Below are 20,334 nucleotides of genomic sequence, written 5' to 3'. Positions count from 1 at the left end.
AGCACAGGGCTGCTGACAGCTCCTGGGTTAGAGGGAAACCCAAGACCTTTGCCAGTAGCTCCCCAAAGGCACTGGCTCATTGTGCCACCCCGAAGGTAGAAGAGGGCAGGAAGACAAGCCACTGGCTTGTTCAATGGCTAGCCATGCTCTGGTTCATAGCTTCAGGCTGGTAACGATAATGGCAGTGGGAGAGAAAAACGCTAAATTCATAAAGAGTCATCAGGCATTTATTAAATGGCAACTATGGATAAGGCTTTGTAAAAACAAAAACAAAGCCATCCCTGCCTTCAAGGGGCTTATATTTTAGGTATCCAGCCAAGTAAAGATAAATGAGGGGAGAGAGAAGGGAAAGGAGGGCAAGAGAGAGACTGTTGGGGAGAGAAATGGAGAGAGAGAGAGAGAGAGAGAGAGAGAGAGAGAGAGAGAGAGAGAGAGAGAGATGGGGGGAGGGGAGGGGAGGAGAGTGAGGGGGTGAGAAAAGGAGGGAGGGAGAGATGATCTGGAAAGACTCCCCTAAGAGAAGGACCCTGAGCTGAGCCTTGAAAGGTCAAGATGCTGAGAGGGAATGATGAGAAGGAAATGCATTCCAGGTTGGGGGGGGATAAGCTGGAAATATGCAGACAGAATGTCTAATTCAAGGAGCAGCTAATAGGGCAGGTGAGCTGGAAGCCAGGGTACATGAAGAAGGGGCAGTGGCAGCCATAAGAAGTAAGCTGGCAAGGGTCTCTCTGAGGAGATCGCCTTTTCTCGGAGGCATCAGAGGGAGCCACTGAATTGGGGGAGGGCAGTGATGTGATCAGACATGGTTTTGGGAAGGTTCTTTGGGCAGCTGTTCAGAGGAGAAGGGGGAGCCTGGAGCTGAGGGCCCCCAGTCTCAGTGAGATCTGATAGGGGCTTGTCCTGGAGTGGTGGTTGTGGGAATAGTAAGAAGGGGCCGTGGATGTCAGGTAATCAGAAGGCAGAATCTCCCAGGGCTTGAAGACACAGAAGGCCCAGGTGGCCTCCCCACTGAGCTTCCTCTTTGATGCTGCTTTGAGTCTCTTGCTTTTAGAAATGTCCAAATTTCAACTTGAGAATAGGCTTAGTTTTCAGCCAAAGAGTTAATATCTCTTTAAAAAACAATTTTCCAGGAGCATCATCTGGGGCTTTCCAAGTCTTCCCCCAAAGGAAGCTTGGTCCAATGCTTCCAATCAGTTAGAAAGGACAGAGGTGATGCCAAACCCTGGGTGACCAGGTATCACAATCCCCAGGATCAGGAAGGGCTGGGTCCACCCAGGGGTGATAAAGGATCTGGACATCTACCCATTGGCAAGGAGGGACATACCCTGGGCCCTGGGCCATTCGGGGATCCCAGCTGCATCCCAGAATGGAAGGCCTATGTTTATGGGAGTCACCAGTTAAGAGGACCTGCTGGGAGTAGCAGCTATAACAAATGCTACTTTCCATAAAACATTAATCCTTAGGAGAAACATTGGCCCACAGGCTGCAGGGTTTGTCACCGGAGTATCACAGGGACATTGTAAAGGGTTTGGAATTCCTCAGATTAAGCAAAGAGACATATTCAGGTTAAATTGAGAGTACTGGCAGCTGGGGAGGGGGTGGGGAGATAGTGGACAGAATGCTGGTCATGAAGTTAGGAAGATTTGAGTTAGAATCCCATCTGAGACACTTTTTAGCTGGGTGATCCACAGTTCCCTCTTAGCTTCAGCTTTCTCATCTGTAAAATGGGGGTAAATAACAGCACCTGCCTCCCAGGGTTTTATGAGGAGCAGATAAGATAATGGTTTTTAAAGTGCTCTACGAACCTTAAAATGCTATAGAAATATTCACCATGATAATTTTTACTGTAGCACTTTGATGACTTTGAAAAGGCCCCAGGAAAAGTGAGGCAGTGGAAGGAACACAGGATTGAATCACTCAGATCGTTGGTCTTTGCTGTTAGCATCTCTCATTATAATCCAGGTTCTACCTCTTTCCCCTCTTGAGTTTCTGGGTCCCAGTGTTTCCTTCTAGATTCTTTCTGGGTTTTGTTGAGTTAATCCAAAGGCAGTACAGTGTAAAGGGCATAGGGTTTGCATCTAAAGCACCTGAGTTAAAATTCTGGCTTTGTCACTGTTGCTTTGCTTCTGTAGCTTTGAGGAATTCACTTCCTTTGTGTCTCAGTTTCCTCATGTATAAGAGGGGATTGGATTAGATGACTTCTAAGGGCACTTTTTTGTGTGAGGCAACTGGGGTTGAGTGACTTGCCCAGGGTCACACAGCTAGTAATTGTTAAGTGTCTGAGGCCAGATTTGAACTCATTTCCTCCGGAATCCAGGGCTGGTGCTCTATCCACTGCACCACCTAGCTGCTCCTGAGGACACTTCTTTTTTGTTTTTTTAGTGAGGCAATTGGGGTTAAGTGACTTGCCCAGGGTCACACAGCTAGTAAGTGTTAAGTGTCTGAGGCCAGATTTGAACTCAGGTACTCCTGACTCCAGGGCCGGTGCTCTATCCACTGTGCCACCTAGCTTCCCCCTAAGGACACTTCTAAAACCTTATGATCCCATGGTTATAATTTGTATCACTCAAGTACACAAGAAGAGTCCTATGTGTCTATAGTCCAAATGAATGAGAGGAGAGAAGCAAGGTGGAATTCTGGTCAGGCTGTTGGAGACTCTGGAGATCTAGGTTCAGCTTGGAGACTTGGAAAACTTAGAGGATCACAAATCAAGAGGTGGGAGGGACCCAGAGGTCATCTAGTCCAACCTGCTTATTTTATAGATGAGGATGCTGAAGCCCCAAAAGGTGAAGCAATTTGCCCAAGTCTGCCTAGGTAGTTCATCATGGATGGGAAATGGAGACTCAAGCTACAAAGGGGAGGAGACCCATAGAACCCACCAGAATGGCTCATCAAGAAGAGACAATGTACCCAAGGGAGAGATATGAGAGAAGAATCCATGGGGAAAGACCTCAGTGCCTGTAGTATCTGAAGTATGAATTACCTTGGCCACATATTTTCCTCAAACATGTGCCTTACTACCAATTAAGTTTTTGCCCACTCTTCCCTTGGGTGCTGCCTCTGTTGGAGTGTGCCCTAGGGCTTATGATGGGAATGTTTTGTAGCTATTTTTAATTATATCATCTTAATAAATGCTTTTGCTTTGAGATAATTGTGTCTTATGGCTGACTATTAAATGTAACTCATTGGTGGGGGCTCACAGATCCAGAAAATCTTGAAGTTTGAGAATAACCAACCGTAGCCCCACCCTTCCCACACCCTGGCCCTAATCTGTGAGTATTAAATTGAAGAGATCCCCAACAAGGGCACTGCATTTGTATTTTCTTTCTTAGAAGCCAAAAGGTATGTAGAAACTGTTGTGCATGTTGACTTTTTTGTTGTTGTTTTATTTGCTTTTTAAATGGAATTGTGTCTAAGTTCAACAGTTCTTAAGTATCCTAGGAGCAATTAGAATCCAGGTCTTTTCTGATTCCAGGGCCTGCCAAGCTCCCTCTTTGTACATTGTCCTATATGTGCTAGGACCCCCTGGAGGAATATATAGCATCCTAAGAAATGGCTCCTTTTGTGAAGTCCCTTAGAACCCATTTGGGGAGAAAAGTAGTACAAGAGAAAAGGAAGTGGATCTCAGAGCTCTTCCAAGGTAGGAGAGCTTGGTGAGCAGAGAAAATCCCAGGACTTAAGTACATGCAGATGTGTACGCATGCATGCAAGCACACACAGACAAATGAGCATTAGCTCTGTAGTCTAAGGTAGAGCAGAATGAACTGAGCACCTGGCACCTCCCCACTGGGCACTAGTTTGGTGGTGGGAAATATCATCCACAGCTTTTCCTAAGATCCTGGTGTCCCCAAGAAGACTCCTTAGGACAACTTCCCACATGCATTTCCAGGAAGAGACTTGAGAGAACTACTGGCCAATTGACTCCAACTTCTCTGGACTCAAACACAAACACTGCCATGAGCCAGTCTTTCCCAGCTGACCTGGGGCTGCGAATTCACTACCAAAATTAAGCAGCATTATTCAAAAGAGGAAGAGTTCTCTGAGGCTCCAGCCCAGGAATTAACGAGAGCCCCTGGCTCACTCCCCCAGGCAGGGCTCCTCTGCCGGACTCAGCACAATTCAACTGGACCAAGCACATTTACCCGATCGCGTGTCTCTCCAGGAGCCTCTGCACAGGCATGGACAACTTCCCCAGGAAGCGTTTGATGATGGGGCGACTCTTGGCAAACTTGTCCTTCACCTCGATCTCCAGCACGTCCGTGGGAAGGGAAACGAAACTGAAATGCTGAAAGGAAAGCAGAGGCAACATCCGGCGCTCCCCTCCAGGCTCCTCGGGAGTCCCTGACCTCCAACCCTTCCTGAGGCGAAAGGCGGCATGTGGAGATGGAGGAGGGATGCTCCCAGGGGCTCTGAGAGAGGCGGGGAGAGACCCCGGCGGCGCGTTAGTCCAGTGAGCATCAAATGAGACACTACACCCGAGCTCAAATCCGGTCCTTGCAATTGAAGCTGGGCCCGCCTCAGTTTCCTCATGGGTAAAGTGACAGAGTTGACTTTAATGACCTCTAGGGTCCTTCTCATTTCCAGGGCTATGCGCCTGCGAGCCATCTTATGGAAAAGTCCTTTCTGTGCTGCCTGGAACAATTGTGGAACATACAGTTGCTACATCAATGGAAGGCTGGGCTGGGGAATGCTGGACAGAGGACGCCTCCTAGCTTCCTTTCCACTGAGATTCTCTGACTTGGAGGATGGTCCTCTCTCTCCTTCCCCTGCTCTGACTTTGGTCCCTTGAAATTCCCCGAGTTCCCTCCCCCTGGGGATGAGCGCGCGCGCACAGGCACAGGGACACAGACACAAACACAGAGACACACACAGACACAGACATCCAGTCTCCCTTCCCCCGTCAACACCGCCTTCTTCCAGTATTTTATCCTCGTGTCTTTCCAACTATTTCCATCCTTTTCTGGGGGCGGGGGGTAGAGGGAGGGCGGGGTGGGACGGGGAAGGCGGAGGGGGGGGGCAGAGCCAAAGGAAAGCTCGCACCTTATGTCCGCCTCTCCCCCACAAGTCCTTTAAGTCAGGCTTCTGATTGACAGGTGCCAGTCAAGCGTGTTTCTGACTCAGGTTTTTTTGTCTTGTTTTTCAGAAAACAAACAAAACCCAGAGAAAGCCCTTAGCCCCGCTGAGCATGGTAAGTGCCAGCTCTTCTCCTTGGGTACGCAAGCCTGAGGAGGGAGGATGGCGGGCCATGGGCGGACTCAGGGATCTGGGCCCCGAGGGAGGGGAAACCATTTCTGGAAGTCCTGCTCCTGCTGAGGGCGAAGCAGCCACCAGAGGCCTCTGCAGCTCAGAACCTTCTCTGCCCATCCATGCCATCCCACCCGAATCCATTCTATTTGGTTCTATTTGTTCCATCCTACTCACTTACACTCTGCAGCTAGGGGGCACCACACTGCCTAGACCACTGGACCTGCAGCCAGGAAGACCTGAGTTCAAATCCAGCCTGGCTGTGTGGCGCTGGGCTAATAATTTAACCTCTGTCTGCCTCAGCTTTCTCATCTATAAAGTGAGGGTAACAATAATACCTACTTTACATGGTTGTTGTGAGGATCCAACGAAATAATATTTGCAATGCTCTACCTACGATTACTTCCTCACTTAAATAATTAATGCTGGCTACTATTGTTTCGATTGGCCAAACATTGATGCGGAGCCCTGCACTGCATGTTGAGGGAGGCCTCAGCCCACCCAGAGCTCACAGTCTGGAAGAGGGCTCACCACCATCTGGGAGACAAAGTGTCAGAGGGAAGATTGTCGGTGATGGGAAGGAGTCGGGCAGACTTCTCACAGGCAGCGGCGTGTAAGTTAAGGTGGGTGGGAATGGAAAGGATGAAGATGCAGAGGGAGATTTCAGACACTTAGAAAAGGGAGGACAGGGCACTGGCCCCAGTGCAACGACAAGGGGAGAGGCGATTCTATCAGCACGGATGACTTATCAAAAAGCTTGGGACTCACTGTGTTCCCACCGCCGCTCTGCCTAAAGGTCCCCAAGGAAGAGCACAGACGAAATAACCGGAGCGTGCATTGGCCGCGGTTCCTCTGCGGCACTCGGGCCCTCCCTCCCGCCCCCCAAGCATTTCAACCCAGTTCTGCCTGAAGCGGAGACTGAGAACAGGTGCCGGACAAGGTGATTCATTGGGAGGAAGTGGGATGAAGAACGATGTCCTCACCCTTTGCAAATACAACAAAACGAGACTTCTAGCAACAGGTTCCAGAGTGCTGGGTACATATCATGTTAAGGGGAGGTCCAAGGCCCCTTTCTACAGACAAGGAAACTGAGCTTGAGAGAGATACCGTGATTTGTCCAGGATTACATGCCTAGTCAGTGGGGAAGGTAGGACTTGAATCCAGGTCTCTCTTGGCTTCAGGTTCAAGACGTTCAACACGCTTTTTGTGATGATATCCTGCTACCTTTGTAGGTTCTTCATTGATCATGGGAAAGAGGAGATTTTGAGTCTGGATTGAGGGGACACAGGGCTCTCTCCGGTGCAGCCTAAATAGAAGACTGGCTCAAGTGTCCTAGAATCTGGACCCTGAACTGAACACTTGGTCCCTTAAGAATCCTCAGCCCCAGAATGGAATTCAAAGAATTTCACAGTTTGGATGTTGTCAGAATCTTAGCATGCAACCTATCCCAAGGGGCAGAAGTGAGAGGGGGTGGCATTCCAGGCAGGGGGCACAGTCTGTCCAAAGGCCTAGAGGTGGCTCCCATACATACCAGGTGCAGCACCTAGGGTACCTGAGGGCATGCAATGTGATATTAGGTGGGGAGGGGAGGCTGAGCCAGACTCAAAGGGCTCTGAATGACAATGAACTAGTTGGTTCTGGAGGCAATGGGAGCTACCTGTGCTCTATGCATTTGGCAGCCATGTGGTGGATGGACAGTGGGAAGACAGGAGAACTGCTCCTTATCTTGCTTCTGTTTTCACTTCTCAAAATACAACTGTGTCTATATCTGAAAATCAGATCCTGGTCATGATGTGCCAATGAAGTCAGATTGGGAATATTCATAAGATCATAGATCTGGAGCTCGTAGGACCCTAAGGTGCCATCTAGCCCAAAGCTCTGATTGGACAGTGGAAGAAATGAAATTCCAGGAAGATGGTGACTAACCTGAGGCTATGCAGGGAGTAATGACAAGATGAGTTTTTAATTTTAGAATGACTACTGTGTGTGCTGGACACTGTGCTAAGTGCTTTACCAATGATGATCATAGAAATAACAATAATAACAGCTATCATGTATGTAGTGTCTATTTTGTTCCGATCACTGTGCTAAGCACTTTATGATCCTCTCATTAGCCCTGGGAGCTAGGTACTATTATTATCACCCCCATTTTATAGCTGAAGAAACCAAGGAAAACAGAGGTTAAGTGGCATGCCCATGGACACACAATTAGTAAATGTGGAATCTGGATTTGAACTCAGGTCTTCCTAATTGTAGGTCCAGCACTCTACTATGCTACCTTGATGCCTTACCTTGTAAATTTCAGACAACGAATTTGAACCCAGATAGGCTGAGTCCAGAGCCAGTGCTTTTCCTACTGGGTCTCATTATCCCCCATTGCAGAACTTAGGCTACCACCTTTATTGTGGTGGTTCTGGGAGTGGGCTGGTCATGGCCTTAGAGGATCCTCTCCCTTTGTATACCAGGTCTGTCCTGCCCACCCTAGAAATACCCCACAGAAGGCTCAAGAACAGACTGTGGTCATCAAGCATTGGCCTTCCATCTGTCCAGTCAGTCTGGCCTCAAGGGAGCTGCATGGGGGCCAAGAATGCCTCCTAGGTGCCCCCTGCACCCTGCCTCCACCTCTCTGATTCTGAGATAGAAGTTGGTCTCCTTGAACAAATGTGTCTCCCTAATGGTTTTCAAGACATGGAGGAGGGCAACGCTGCTCTGAAAGCCCAGAGACTTTCCACTTCAGCCACAAGACCAGGTTTGATTATTCTAAGAAGATAAAAAAAATTCTGGAAAGATCAGAGAGCAGCCTCTGATTGCCCAGAGGAACCAGGTCTCCAAAGGAATGGAATCTCATTGTGTCACCGTCATGACTAATGTGAAGTTACAGCGAGCATTGGCTCAATACATGATTTATCAGGGAAAGAAGGGGCAGGGCGGGGGTGGGTGAAGGAGCAGGAGGCAATATGGGACATTTCTTCACTAAAGAAAGATCCAGGTTCATAGTCTATGCTCTCAAAGCAGACTCACATTCACAAGTAGAGTCTGAGACCCTCTCTTCTTCAGTTCCCAAAGATGGGAAACAGGAGATCTCTAGAAATGCTAATAGCCCTACCTGCCTATGGGCACAGGAGACCTGAGCCAGGAAGAGACTGCTTCATAACTGGATAGAATCTCTCTCTCTCTCTCTCTCTGGTGGTGATGATGGTGGTGGTACAACTTCCTCCATTCAAGCAAAGTCAAAGTTGGCAGGAGCCTGAGAAAATGGCTCCCCAAGAGAGCGACATTATTCAGAAATATGGTGGGTTTCCAGGACATGTGTGTGCATTAATATCAGTGTCCTCCGGGAGGATTTCCCTTCAAGTTCTCATGGGACTTTGTCCTCCTCCAGCATCTGCCTGGCCTCCAGCTTGCCTTTGGACCTTGAAGACAGTGCCACTGGAGGACAATCGGTGGCAGAACTTCCAAACTCATCATCTCCCCTCTCCTCACCCAACCCCATCTCTGTCCATGTCAGAGCCACAAGAAAGCTTTGTCCTCAGGAACAGAATCCTAGGCTTATTTCAGGAAGGAGAACTTTCACTCAGTCAGTCAACAAACACCTATTGCTATGGGCCAAACTGGGCAGACAAAGAAAGTAAAAAACAAAGAACAAAAAAACAATCTTGGTCTTTGCTCTCAAGTAGCTTAGTCTGAGACAATTAGCAAACAACTAGGTACAAACAAGGCATAGACAGCATAAATGGGAAATAATCAGCAGAGAGCAGGTAGGTGGAGCCATAGTGCATAGAGAACTGGGCCTGGACTCAGGAAGATTCATCTCTGTGAGTTCAAATCCAGTCTCAGACACTCATTTGCTGGGTGGCCCTGGATAAGTCACTTCACCCTGTTTGCCTCCATTTCCTCATGTGTAAAATGAGCAGGAGAAGAAGCTGGCAAAGCCCTCTGGCATCTCTGCCAAGAAAACCCCCAATGGGGTCACAAAGGGTTGCTCACGACTGAAATGATTGAACAACAGCAACAACAAAACCAACAAAGGAAGACGCTAGGATTAAGGCCAACTGGGCAAGGCTTCCTGAAAGGGAGATTTTAGATGAGACTGGAAGGCAGCCCGGAGGAGGAGATGTTTTCTTTGGATGACCCAGAATCACAGAACTGGAGAGTTGGGAGGGACCTCAGAAGCCTCTGATCTAACCCCGAATTAAGGAATCTCCAACATAGCATCCCAAGTGGCCATCCCCTTGTAAGCCGCCCCACACCAGGAGTGGCACATTTCAGTTCCATTTGGCCCTTGAGTTTAGGAAGGTTTTCCCGATGGCTCCCTCTCCTTCCACCCCACCTCCTCCTTCAGCCACTGGAATATAGCCTTTTCACCTCACCAGGTTAAATATTTCCAGGTCCCTCAATGTCTCACATGTTTACAAAACAAATTCTAAAGTTAATTCTTTCAGGTTGGAGTATCCTCCATGCTTTCCCTATTTGAGAGGCATCCTAGAAGACCAACCAAGCAATTAATGGACAAGCAATTATTAAGCACCTACTATTTTCCAGATACTGGAGATAGCAAGACAAATACTCAATATTCTGCCCCACTGATTGTGAGCTTCCAGACTTTTTTACTTCACATAGTGCCTGGCCCATAGTAGGGGTTTAACAAATGCTTATTGACTAACTACCCTCAAGTGGTTTAACTTCTATCAGGACAGTGTATAAACACAGGCAGTCCCAAAATAGATGCAGATGAAGAGAGAAGTGGTGATGGCTGGAGGGTGCTGTCATCTGGAGTGGGGGGATCAGGAAATACTTGATGTAGAAGGAGGACACTAGAGAGGGGCAGAGGTGAGGAGGGCATGCTCTGCAGTCTCGAGGGACATCCAGGGCAAATGCTCAGCATGCTGTGAACGAGGAACAGCAGGGAGACCCTAGAGTACATGAAGGGGAGTCATGTGTCATTAGGAGTTAGGCTGGGGACAAAATGTGAAGGGCTTCCAAATCACAGAGGAGTCTCTTTGCTCTTAGAGGTAATAGGGAGCCACTGAAGTTTACTGAGGGAGGGGACTGATAGGGTCAGATTTTTTTACTTTAGGAAAATCACTTTGGCAGCTGTGGGAAGGGTGGATGGCAGACAGGAGGGCCTTTGAGGCAGAGGCCAGTACAGGGGCTGATTCCAGAGTACAAGAGAGAAGTGATGCAGTTCTTAACTAAGGTATTATCTGTGGGAGTGGAAAGAACAGGGCATAGGTGAGATAATGACAATATTTAACAGCTGTTAGGACTGGGGGGTGAGGGACAGTGGGGAGTAGAGGATGACTCTGGGGTTGTAAATGTAGATGACTGGAAGTATAGTGGTGGCTTCAACAGAATAGAGAAGTTCAAAAGAGGGGTGGGCTTGGGGGAAAGATGATGAGTTCTGTTTTGGACATGTTACATTTGAAATGTCTCTGGAGTATTCAGTTTGAAATGTCCAATTGGTGGTTGGTGATGAGGGTCTGGATTCTAGAAGAGAGACTAGATCTAGATTTGGGAATCATCTGCATAGAGACAATGATTAAACAATGAGAACTGATGAGGCCAGCAAGGGGAATGGGAAGCAGGGAGATGGGGAAAAAAAGCTGACAGAGCGAGAGGGAGAGCAAGAGCAAGAGCAAGAGAGAGTGCATGAGCATGAGCGCTGCTCCACAATCCCAAAGAGGAGGGAGTAAGAAGCCAAAGTAGTGAACAGAGTCAAATGCTTCATAAAGAGAATTTAGAAAAGATCATCAGATTTGGTAATTAAGAGTCATCAGAACCTTTGGAGAGTCAACTTTCAGTTGAGTGATAAGGTCACAAGCCAGATGGTTATAAGCTGAGAAATGAGAGTAGGAGCAGAGGCAGTGACTAGAAAGTTTTATCTATGGGGTTGTTTGGGAAAGGAAGGTGAGATAGAGAGCAAGAGTGAGAAGGAATGCTGGAGGGATGGGAGAGACAACCAACTGGCTGGGATGCCCTTAGCCAGCACCAATAATGCACGCAATTTGCTCTCAGAAATCATAAGGATTCTTAAACTCTTCTCCATAGTTGGGGCCCAGGAGATGCTTCTATTAGAGGATGGCTGGGGTAAGAAAGGTGACATACTAAAAAAAAAAGAAAAGAAAAGAAAGAAAGAAAGGTGACATACTAGAGTGTATGCTGGCCTTAGAGTTAAGAAATCCCACCTCCAACACTTCCTAGCTGTGTGGTGCTGAGTCTCCAACAATTCTTTAGTTCTTATCTTCTAAGTTATAAAGTGGCTCCCATCCCTACTTTATAATCTCATCTCTATATTCACTAGTTCTATGACCACAGACAGGTTCCTTCACCTTTATGAGCCTCAGTTTCTTTGTATGTAAAAAGGAAATATTCATGCCTGTAGTGCCTATCTCCCAAGGCTGTTGTGAAATCACCAATGCTATGTCTATACGGCACTTTACAAACCTTAAAGCACTGTATAAACATTAACTCTCATTATCCCTGGCACCCAATGCTATGCTAGACCCTCCATGAATTAGGTAAGAATTGAGGATGCTGATTTCCAGTCCAGTTTTCTGGATCCACTCATAGCTAGCTTGATAATAATATGAATTAGGGAGGAAAATCAGATATAAGTGAATAATGTGAATTCCATTCTTGGATTTGCCAGGGAGCTTTGGAACAAGATATAATCTCTGAATATGCATATTTGCTTAGCAGGTCATGTGAGATTACAGTATTGTCTATGGAATTCATTTTTCATTTGGACTGAATGGAAGACAAGAGTTGACTAGCCAGGTAGTGGCCATTGGCATGTGCTGCCTTTAATTTCCTTCACTGCTTTTCTAGAATTCACTAGTCCCCTTTCTCCCACCCTTCCCCCCTCCCTTCCTGTGCATACCTCAGATTGCCAGATGGGGTTCACAGTGTTACATATGATCTTGGACCTCTTCTCCTGGCCATGGTGAGGGAGAGCTGGAAAGATGCTGTGTTTCCCTGGTTGGATGGAAATCTTCAGATAAGGATCTGGGTTAAAGAACATCCCTTTCTTCAGCCCCATGGCCTGGAAATCTATGAAAGGAAGGAAAGTCAAAGGCTGAAATTTATTTTTGAGGAATCCATGCTTGGATTGGTCCTTATCCAAGAGGGGAAATCAGCATGAAATATGGAAAATGTTTCCGTCTGACAGCCATCCGCTCCCATGCCCACCTTCTTACATCAGCTCTCACCCAGGTTTTCCACATCTGAAGTGCTTTCCCTCCTCATCTCTGCTCCAAGGATTCTGGCTTCCTTTGAGAATCAACTCAAATGCTGCCTCCTACAGAAAATCTCCTTGATCTCCCAGTTATCCCTCTCATCAATTTGCTTCAGATTGCCTTCTGTGGCCCAGTGCTCCTACTCCTTTAGTCTCCCCCCACCTTCTTCCTTGAGGGCTTCTTCAGTGCAGGTAGTGTTTGGATTTTTGTGTCCTGGTAGCTCTAACATCCAGCACAGTGCCTGCATGTAGCCAGTACGTGTTTAATAAAAGTTCTTTGGATTGAATCAAATTACATTTTTTGGGCTAGGGACCTGACAGAATGTTCTGGCACATTAACGTCCACCAGACCTGGTGGTTCACAGCCAGAACTCCTTGTGATACATTAATTAATCTAGCTCTCATCACCCCACAGCTCCTAGCAACCTTGAGGAAAGTTGTCAGATCAGAATTTAGGAAAGCTATCAGAACTAATAATCTTGTTTGAGTTCTTGTAAAAGAGGGTTGTGGTAGGGCTTTAAGGCAGCGCACTCCTTATAAGTGAAAATGGGGACTATCCAAGGGCAATGGATAGGCCCATGGTAATGGCTGAGAGAAGGATGGAACATATTGAAAACAAGGAATTAGGGAGGAGGAGCCGAGGAAGGGAGACCATCAACAAAACCCGTACATGAAAAAGAAGATGGCCTTGTCACCTGGCAAGATTGACAGATGACTGACATCCAGGGGCTAGGGTATCCTCAGCATGTCCTGAGAGAATGAGGAAGGAAGACATTCTGCAACGATTTATGGGAGAGGAGGAACAACAGTCACATAGGATGGACAGGTACAAATGGGTTGCAGTCATCGTCAGTGTGGGGAATGCCCACATCAAGGAGATCAGAGACCTGACAGAATCTTTGTGAAAAGGGACAGATTTTAGGCAAACAATTGATAGATCTTGTGTCATCCATCAGTAGGATGGAGGGAGGGCTAGATCCTCCATCTTCACTGACAGGTGTAGAGATATGGGTGGATGTGGGACACAGGGAGACCAAAGAGAAGAGAGCTTGATGGACAAGCTGAGATTTTTTTTAGAAAGTAGAAACATAAGGAAATATAAGGACTGCCAGCACTAGGAGAATTAACTAGATATGGCTGGGACTAGACTATTCACTACCCACAGGAGGGGCTAGAATTCAAGACCTTCCAATTATAGCCTCTGACCTTTTTGTTCACTTATCTAGTGTTGTTGTTGTTTGTCCCTCATTCTTTTTTTTTTTTTTTTTTTGGTGAGGCAATTGGGGTTAAGTGACTTGCCCAGGGTCACACAGTTAGTAAGTGTTAAGTGTCTGAGGCTGGATTTGAACTCAGGTCCTCCTGAATCCAGGACCAGTGCTCTATCCACTGTGCCACCTAGCTGCCCTTGTCCTTCGTTCTTGAATAAGATCATGACATCAGGGTGATGTCATGACTTAGCATTTCTCTGGTGAAGTTGGAGCTGAGACTAAATCATTCTTCTCTATGCCAGTAGTAACCTATGTCTACTCTTAGCCCCACAACAATCCTATAGTGCTATTAATGCCCAATAAATCTACAGCCTTGGTACAAAGCCCCAGTCACCACAGCCTAGTTCCAGCTGTACTTAGGTGGGACACTTTATATATGATAGTGGGAGGGAGATGGTATAATTCAGCATTTGTGATGACCTTATGAAGAACACAGAGGCTTGTCTAGCACAGAGGATAGCTCCAGCTCCCAGCACAACTTGTATGTAAATAGGTAAGTGACAGGCAATCAATAAATTGGTTGGTTGATTCCCTACTGGGTAGAATGGAAGTGAATTCTACAAGATGTCTAGCAAAGCTGTTGGGGATAAACAAGATAATTTACATGAAGCACTTGGTAGTACTTAAGGCAGTATGAAAGTGTATAGTTGTCCTTATCTTCCCTTTCCCCTTATCTCAGAAACAGAAGAGTCTCTAGCTATGTCACATGCGGCAACTAGTAAAAAGTACAGGTATTGTAGGAAGATTCTGTGGCAGCTGTCACCACCAGCTCCTTGGGCCAGTGCTTTTGGCAAACTGCCTGCATGCCTCTGAACTGGTCAGCCTCACTGGACAAGCAAAGGCAATCTCTAATAAAGGGCAGGATCTCTAAACACTTAAGCATAGGTAATTGACTGAGGAGAGAACATGGTGCAACTAATTGATCAAATTTCTTACTGAGGATTAGAGAAGTAAGTGATTGACCTCAACACCAGTAAACATCAGAAGGGGAGCCTCAAACCCACACTTTTTGATGCCCAATCCACCAGCCAGGCCACTGGTCCAAAAGCCCAGTGGTTTTCCCACTCCCTTGGTGCCTCTGAAACAGACATGGCAGAAAGAGAGAATTTATGGATAGAAGTAATCTAGACCTTTTTTTGAAGTAATCTAGACTTTTGAAGATCTAGAAAATGACTGCCCATGAAGGCAATTTAAAAAGAGGTTGATTGTGGTATTCAGGACAATATAGCTAGAAGTCACCTTAGAAGTTGCAAAGTAAGGTTAGGATTACATGGCAAAGTTTCTATGTACATAATTCAGAGAGTAAGGAAGTGGTACTGAGGCTGGTCTGACTTAGCATTTTTTTTCTGACTTAGCATTTTAATAAATTATTTGAAAGAAATACTCGGAGTTTTCGGATGGTATGGATTTTTCTGAGTAATGCGATGTGAAGGCTGTCTGAATAAATTTTCGAGGCTGTTTGAGTGGGTAGATGAATTTCACTGTGGGGAAGTGTGAGACAAAGTGTTAGAGGGAAAAAAAACACACACACCCAAAACATTCTTATAGGATGGTCATTACAGACCCACTCACTCCCTGATTTGGCTCTGTCTCTGGGTCGGCTTGGGTTATTCTTCCTCCTTCCTTTTCTCACTCTGTTTAGTCTGACATTCTTTTTTCCCATGTGGAAACTCTAACCTCTGCCACAAGATATTTCATCTCTGCCAGGGCTCTTTCCTCACTGTCCCTATAATACCAGAATCAAGCTGAGGGCTGTCACTTGGATGTCCCACATACTCACACTTATTTTCCAGATGCTCTGGCTACAGGGTTCCAGTCAGCCAGCCAATGACACTAAGACTCACAGTCCTCATGGGATAAACCCAACCCTTGAGAGATAGGATCCATGAAGAATCTGCCCTTGAACAACACCACCAACCACTTACACTGAGTCATGTTCTCTCAGTTTCCACAGTCACATCACTCTCTAATCATACGTTCTCTTAGTACCCTCTCATGACTCAGATGCTATTTCTTCTTTCCACTCATTGACAAATTGCCGATCTTTCCACTCTTGATAAATCTTGACATAATTGCCACAAACCTGCTCGATGGTTTCTTAGCCATACCTCTTTTACCAATTACCAGGGCCAGGAGAATGTCCTGGACAGCTCCTTTATAGCTCAGGGCAATTCAGAAGTTCAGCAGCTGCAGATCCTCTTTGACTGGGGTTCACAGCTCTGTTTCCAAGTCTATCAATAGTGGGCTATGAATCAGCAACCCTAACCAAGAATGAGGATGGAGGGTTTCCTGGCACATGCTACTTCCTGTCTGTCCCATAGGTGCTTTGCTGCTTCAGTTAGGTTGGTTTGTCCTCCAGGTGACTTGATTTTAGGAAAGGGCTTTGATAACAGGACTGAGAGTTGGAAGAGCCAATAGAGGTCATCTTGTCCAATGGCCCTAATTTTAAAGATGAAGAAACTGCGACCCTGAGATGTCATGTGATGTGCATGAGGTCAGGAGGTCTCCATCATGATTCAAATATGGATCTTCCTAAATACATCCAGTGATTTCCCCACACCAATCTGGATATTAATTAGCCATTTTCATTAATTGGGTCAGTCAGCCAGTCTCCCAATAGCTCATTTTTCTCATCTGTCAAATAAGGGATTAGACTAAATGATTTCTAAGGCCCTTTCTGGCTCAGACAGCCATCCCTTATAACAAGAGGAAAACAAGGTTGACAAATTAACAAACTCACAAACATATCGAAGCAGGTTAGTAGTCTATGCTGTGTTCCATGCCCCTGCCCCGCCTTCCACACATACCTGGCTGGGGTTGGGGGGTACTTTCTGCTCTCTTTTCTTGGGGGTCATTATCATGTCAGCACTCATGTAATTGTTCCTGTGGCTGCTGTTTTCTCCTTTTCCATTGTTGGAGTCACAAAGTAGGTTGTTTCCCTGCCTCAGTTTATACTACTTTGCCTTAGCTCACATAAGGACAAGTGATTTTTTTAACTCGAATAATACTTACATTTCAGCCTATTCCACTTCCTCTTCTTGAATTGGGCCCCTGCTGGAGCCAATCATATGCATCTCTCTCTAGAAAAGGGCACAATTGTTACTGTGGCTCCCTTTGAACCTATAGCTTCAGGGTCTCTATCCATCCATCCATTCTCTGAGCAACACGGACTCCCCCACAAGCCTCTTCTTGTGAACAGAATCCCTGAGCTCTGGAAGGCACCTGTGAGACCATTGGGCTGCTCTGCCCCAACCCCGGTCCTAGATGGGATGATGTGGAACAATCTCATTCAGTTTTACCGTTCTCAAAGCTCCCCAGGGAAGGGGACTTCATGACCTTCCTCCCTCTTCACTTCCAATATTCAACAGCCTAAGAACTTTCCCTGAAGTTCTTCCTTAGAGCCAATCTGTAACATTCAGCCCTTTCTCTCTCAATCTAGCATCCCATAATTCCTCACTGACAAGGGGATTTTGGCCACACAAATGCTCAAAGCCCTGTTAAACAGAGAGAAAACAACACAGAGGAGAATAAGAGGAGTGAGCCATCGGTCTAGGATGGATGAAGCATCTGGTGGGGAGGGCTCAGCTGGAGCCCCTCCTACCTTTAAAGAGATCTCCTTTGAAGCTACTGGGGGGCACCAAGGTGAGGGGGAAAGACTGCCCACCTTCTTAGCAGGAGGTATGAGCCTCGCTTAGAGCCTGGCCCTGACACCTCATAACTTTGTGACTATGAGCTTAAAGTCACCTAACCTCTGCCTGCCTCAGTTTCCTCAACTGTAAAATGGTGCTATCGTAACAGCACCAACCTCACAGGGTTGTTGTGTGAATAAAATGGGATATTATTTATAAAGTGCTAAGCTCAGTGCCTGGTATACAGCAGTCACTCAATAAAAGCCTTCCTCTTTCCTTCCTAATAAGAAACAAAAAGTGACATGAGAAAGTGGCAGAAGTATGACAAACTCCGAAGGCTGTGTACTTGGACAAAAAAACCCGATAACACTCATAAATAGGAATGACCATTTCTTAGCATTGGAGGCAGGTAACCAGAGCCACTGCATCAGGGCAGTGGACTCAAAAGGCACTACAAGCCCTCAGTCTTCCAGCAGAAGAAAGGGCAGCTTGGAAGGTGCCCACAATGGTCCTAGGATTGGCACAGTTTGTGCTGCCCGAAGAGCCAAAATCCCTTGATCCAGCTTTGCACGGAATCTTTTATTGTAGTCAATTAGATGATAACAAAAATGGGGCTTTGAATTGCATTTGCTATGGTGGGGGGAGGAGGGGTTTTTTGTCCAAGGGAAATAATTGGACTGGTGCCCATTTACTGCTCGGAATGAGAAGGCACTTCTTTGGAGGCTCTTATCCCACTGAACAAAGTGGGCAAACAATGAGAAGCAGATAGTTCTGTGGTCAGGCTCTCCTCTGGCCATTAGTGTCATAAAGGAAGGATGCTTTCCCCTATTTTATACAAGGCTAGTTTAGCTCTTTGTTCTAGACTTGGGTTTTAAGTGTCCATGTTTCCAAAGTGGTCTTTACTGGGTCCTCAGTTACCATGTAGCTGGAACAATATCAGGGCATTCAGGAATTGAGGAAGAAGTAAGTTCTCTGAAGGAGATCTGGACATTCTGTCTTGATAATGGCGACGCCAGGGGACTGAGTGCAGGCTTCGAGGCTGTGAGAACCGTTGGAAAGCCCAGAGGTGAGTTTGCCTCCCAACATGCTCTATGTAAATCAACAAAGACTTCCCAAGCATCTCTTGTGGGCCCAACACTGGGACAAAAGAGAGAAAGCCAGATGCAGCCAAGGAAAGGCTGGGGCCACCAGGATTAAAAGACCTGTGCACTGGCCCCAGATTTTCCCAATGATTATGGGAGAAAGCACTTAAATTGAGCCTCAGTTTCCTCATTTGCCATCCCTAACTCACAAGATGGTGACACCCAAATGAGTTGGTGTATAGGAAAAAGCTTGGGAAACAGTAGAGATGTGATGATTAGTTGCATGATTAGAAGACACAGCCCTGCCCTGCAAAGAACAGAAAGAAGACATTCATATGTCACAACTAGGGAACACGATAAGGTCACAGACTCCTGAGTGTGGATTAGGGGCCATGAACATCTATACCATAGTCATTAAGAGTGAGGAAAGGTCATAGTGGGTGAGGCTGGGCTTAAGCTGCTCCACGAAAGATCATGGGTTTCTAGAGTTAGAGATGCAGGGGACCTTAGAGGCAATGGAGCCAACACCTTCATTTGACAAATGGGAAAACTGGTCTCTCTGACTCCCGATCCAGCATTAACCAGGTGTGAAGGCAGAGACAGCTTTATTTCTGTCTTTGGATCCTCAGCACCTGTATGCACAGGATGTGGCCCAGAGCAGGGACAGAATGTGTGCTGATTGATTGATTGGGAGGGAATGAAGGAAGGCATTTCCAGAAGGAGAAAGGGACCAGAGTCCAGTAGGGAGTAGGGAGCTGATGCAGGTAATTAGTGAATGCCATCCCCTCCCCCTCCTCCCTGTCTCCCCTTGCTTCCTCTCCTGATGCAAAGAATACTTAAGAGGTGCTTGTGAAATCATGAGAACACATGAGGATGCTTCAAGTGTCCCTGCTGATGTGTTGGTTATGCTTGAAGTCACCACAGCCAATCTCAATGATTCTGGGGTTAACTAATGACCCAGTCTGTGGTTTAATCATTTCCTGCTTTTTCTTTTTCCCCTTAGTTTGTCTACTATGATCTGAGTCATAAACATTTGCCATTAGAAAGTTGAGGAACTGGGGGAAGGGGGGGGCAGCCTCCCCCACCTTCTTCCTTGACAGAAAAGGAGGCACTGAGACCCAGGGTCTTTCTTACAATAAGAAATACCAGGGGCAGCTAGGTGGCACAGTGGATAGAGCACCGGCCCTGGAGTCAGGAGTACCTGAGTTCGGATCCAGCCTCAGACACTTAACACTTATTAGCTGTGGGACCCTGGGCAAGTCACTTAACCCCCACTGCCCCGCAAAAAAAAGAAATACCACATTAATGCCAAACTTAACTTAACATCTACGATTTAAAGGTCTAGAGGCTGATTTATTTCATGGAAACAATATTCCATACAATGAGCAATGTGGTTTAGTAGTTTGATGTCAGGAGGGCCTGGATTCAAGACTTGCTTCTTATATGTCCTAGGGAAGTGACCTGGGGAAGTCATGTAAGCTCTTTTAGCCTCAGCTCCCTCATTTGTAAAGTGGGGACAATACCATCCATAGCTCTGATCATTGGATCATTGGGAGGATCAAATGAGCCAGAGTGGATGCCAAGTGCTTCAGAAACACAATACTTATAATCTTGGGAAAATGTCCCACCAAGTCAAGAACACATGCCATCCAGTAGCCCTGTTCCATTCCATGTGTTCCCAAATTTGAATTAAAAAGCAAAGGGCCCATCTTTTTTGCTGCTGGGGGAGGAGGTAGCCTGAGGTACCCTAGAACCATCTGTCTTCTGCAGGTCTTTGCCTCGGATATTAAGGGCCCAAGAAAGGCAGTGCTGCTCCTCCTGATGGTGAAGGCACATTGATGAGTTGTCATCTTGATCGCCACCTCTCGGATGTCACT

General features: G+C 46.6%; 1 protein-coding gene across 6 annotated transcripts in view; it reads right to left on the bottom strand.

Annotated features, from left to right (window-relative positions):
• HECW1 (HECT, C2 and WW domain containing E3 ubiquitin protein ligase 1) overlaps nucleotides 1-20,334 on the bottom strand; it is a 283,331-nt gene that overhangs the window by 59,724 nt on the left and 203,273 nt on the right. For all 6 annotated transcript variants that reach the window (XM_043963546.1, XM_043963531.1, XM_043963566.1 and 3 more), the window contains 2 exons: nucleotides 12,125-12,294; nucleotides 4,143-4,285 (listed from right to left, as the gene is read on the bottom strand). In XM_043963546.1, the coding sequence (XP_043819481.1) occupies nucleotides 4,143-4,285; nucleotides 12,125-12,294 (313 nt within the window). The remainder of the gene's footprint in view (nucleotides 1-4,142; nucleotides 4,286-12,124; nucleotides 12,295-20,334) is intronic.

The sequence above is a fragment of the Dromiciops gliroides genome, chromosome 1 (genome assembly GCF_019393635.1).
Source record: "Dromiciops gliroides isolate mDroGli1 chromosome 1, mDroGli1.pri, whole genome shotgun sequence".
NCBI classification, from domain to species: domain Eukaryota; kingdom Metazoa; phylum Chordata; class Mammalia; order Microbiotheria; family Microbiotheriidae; genus Dromiciops; species Dromiciops gliroides.
The sequence above is the reverse complement of the archived record's forward strand: the minus strand, read 5'-3'. Positions and strand labels throughout refer to the sequence as shown.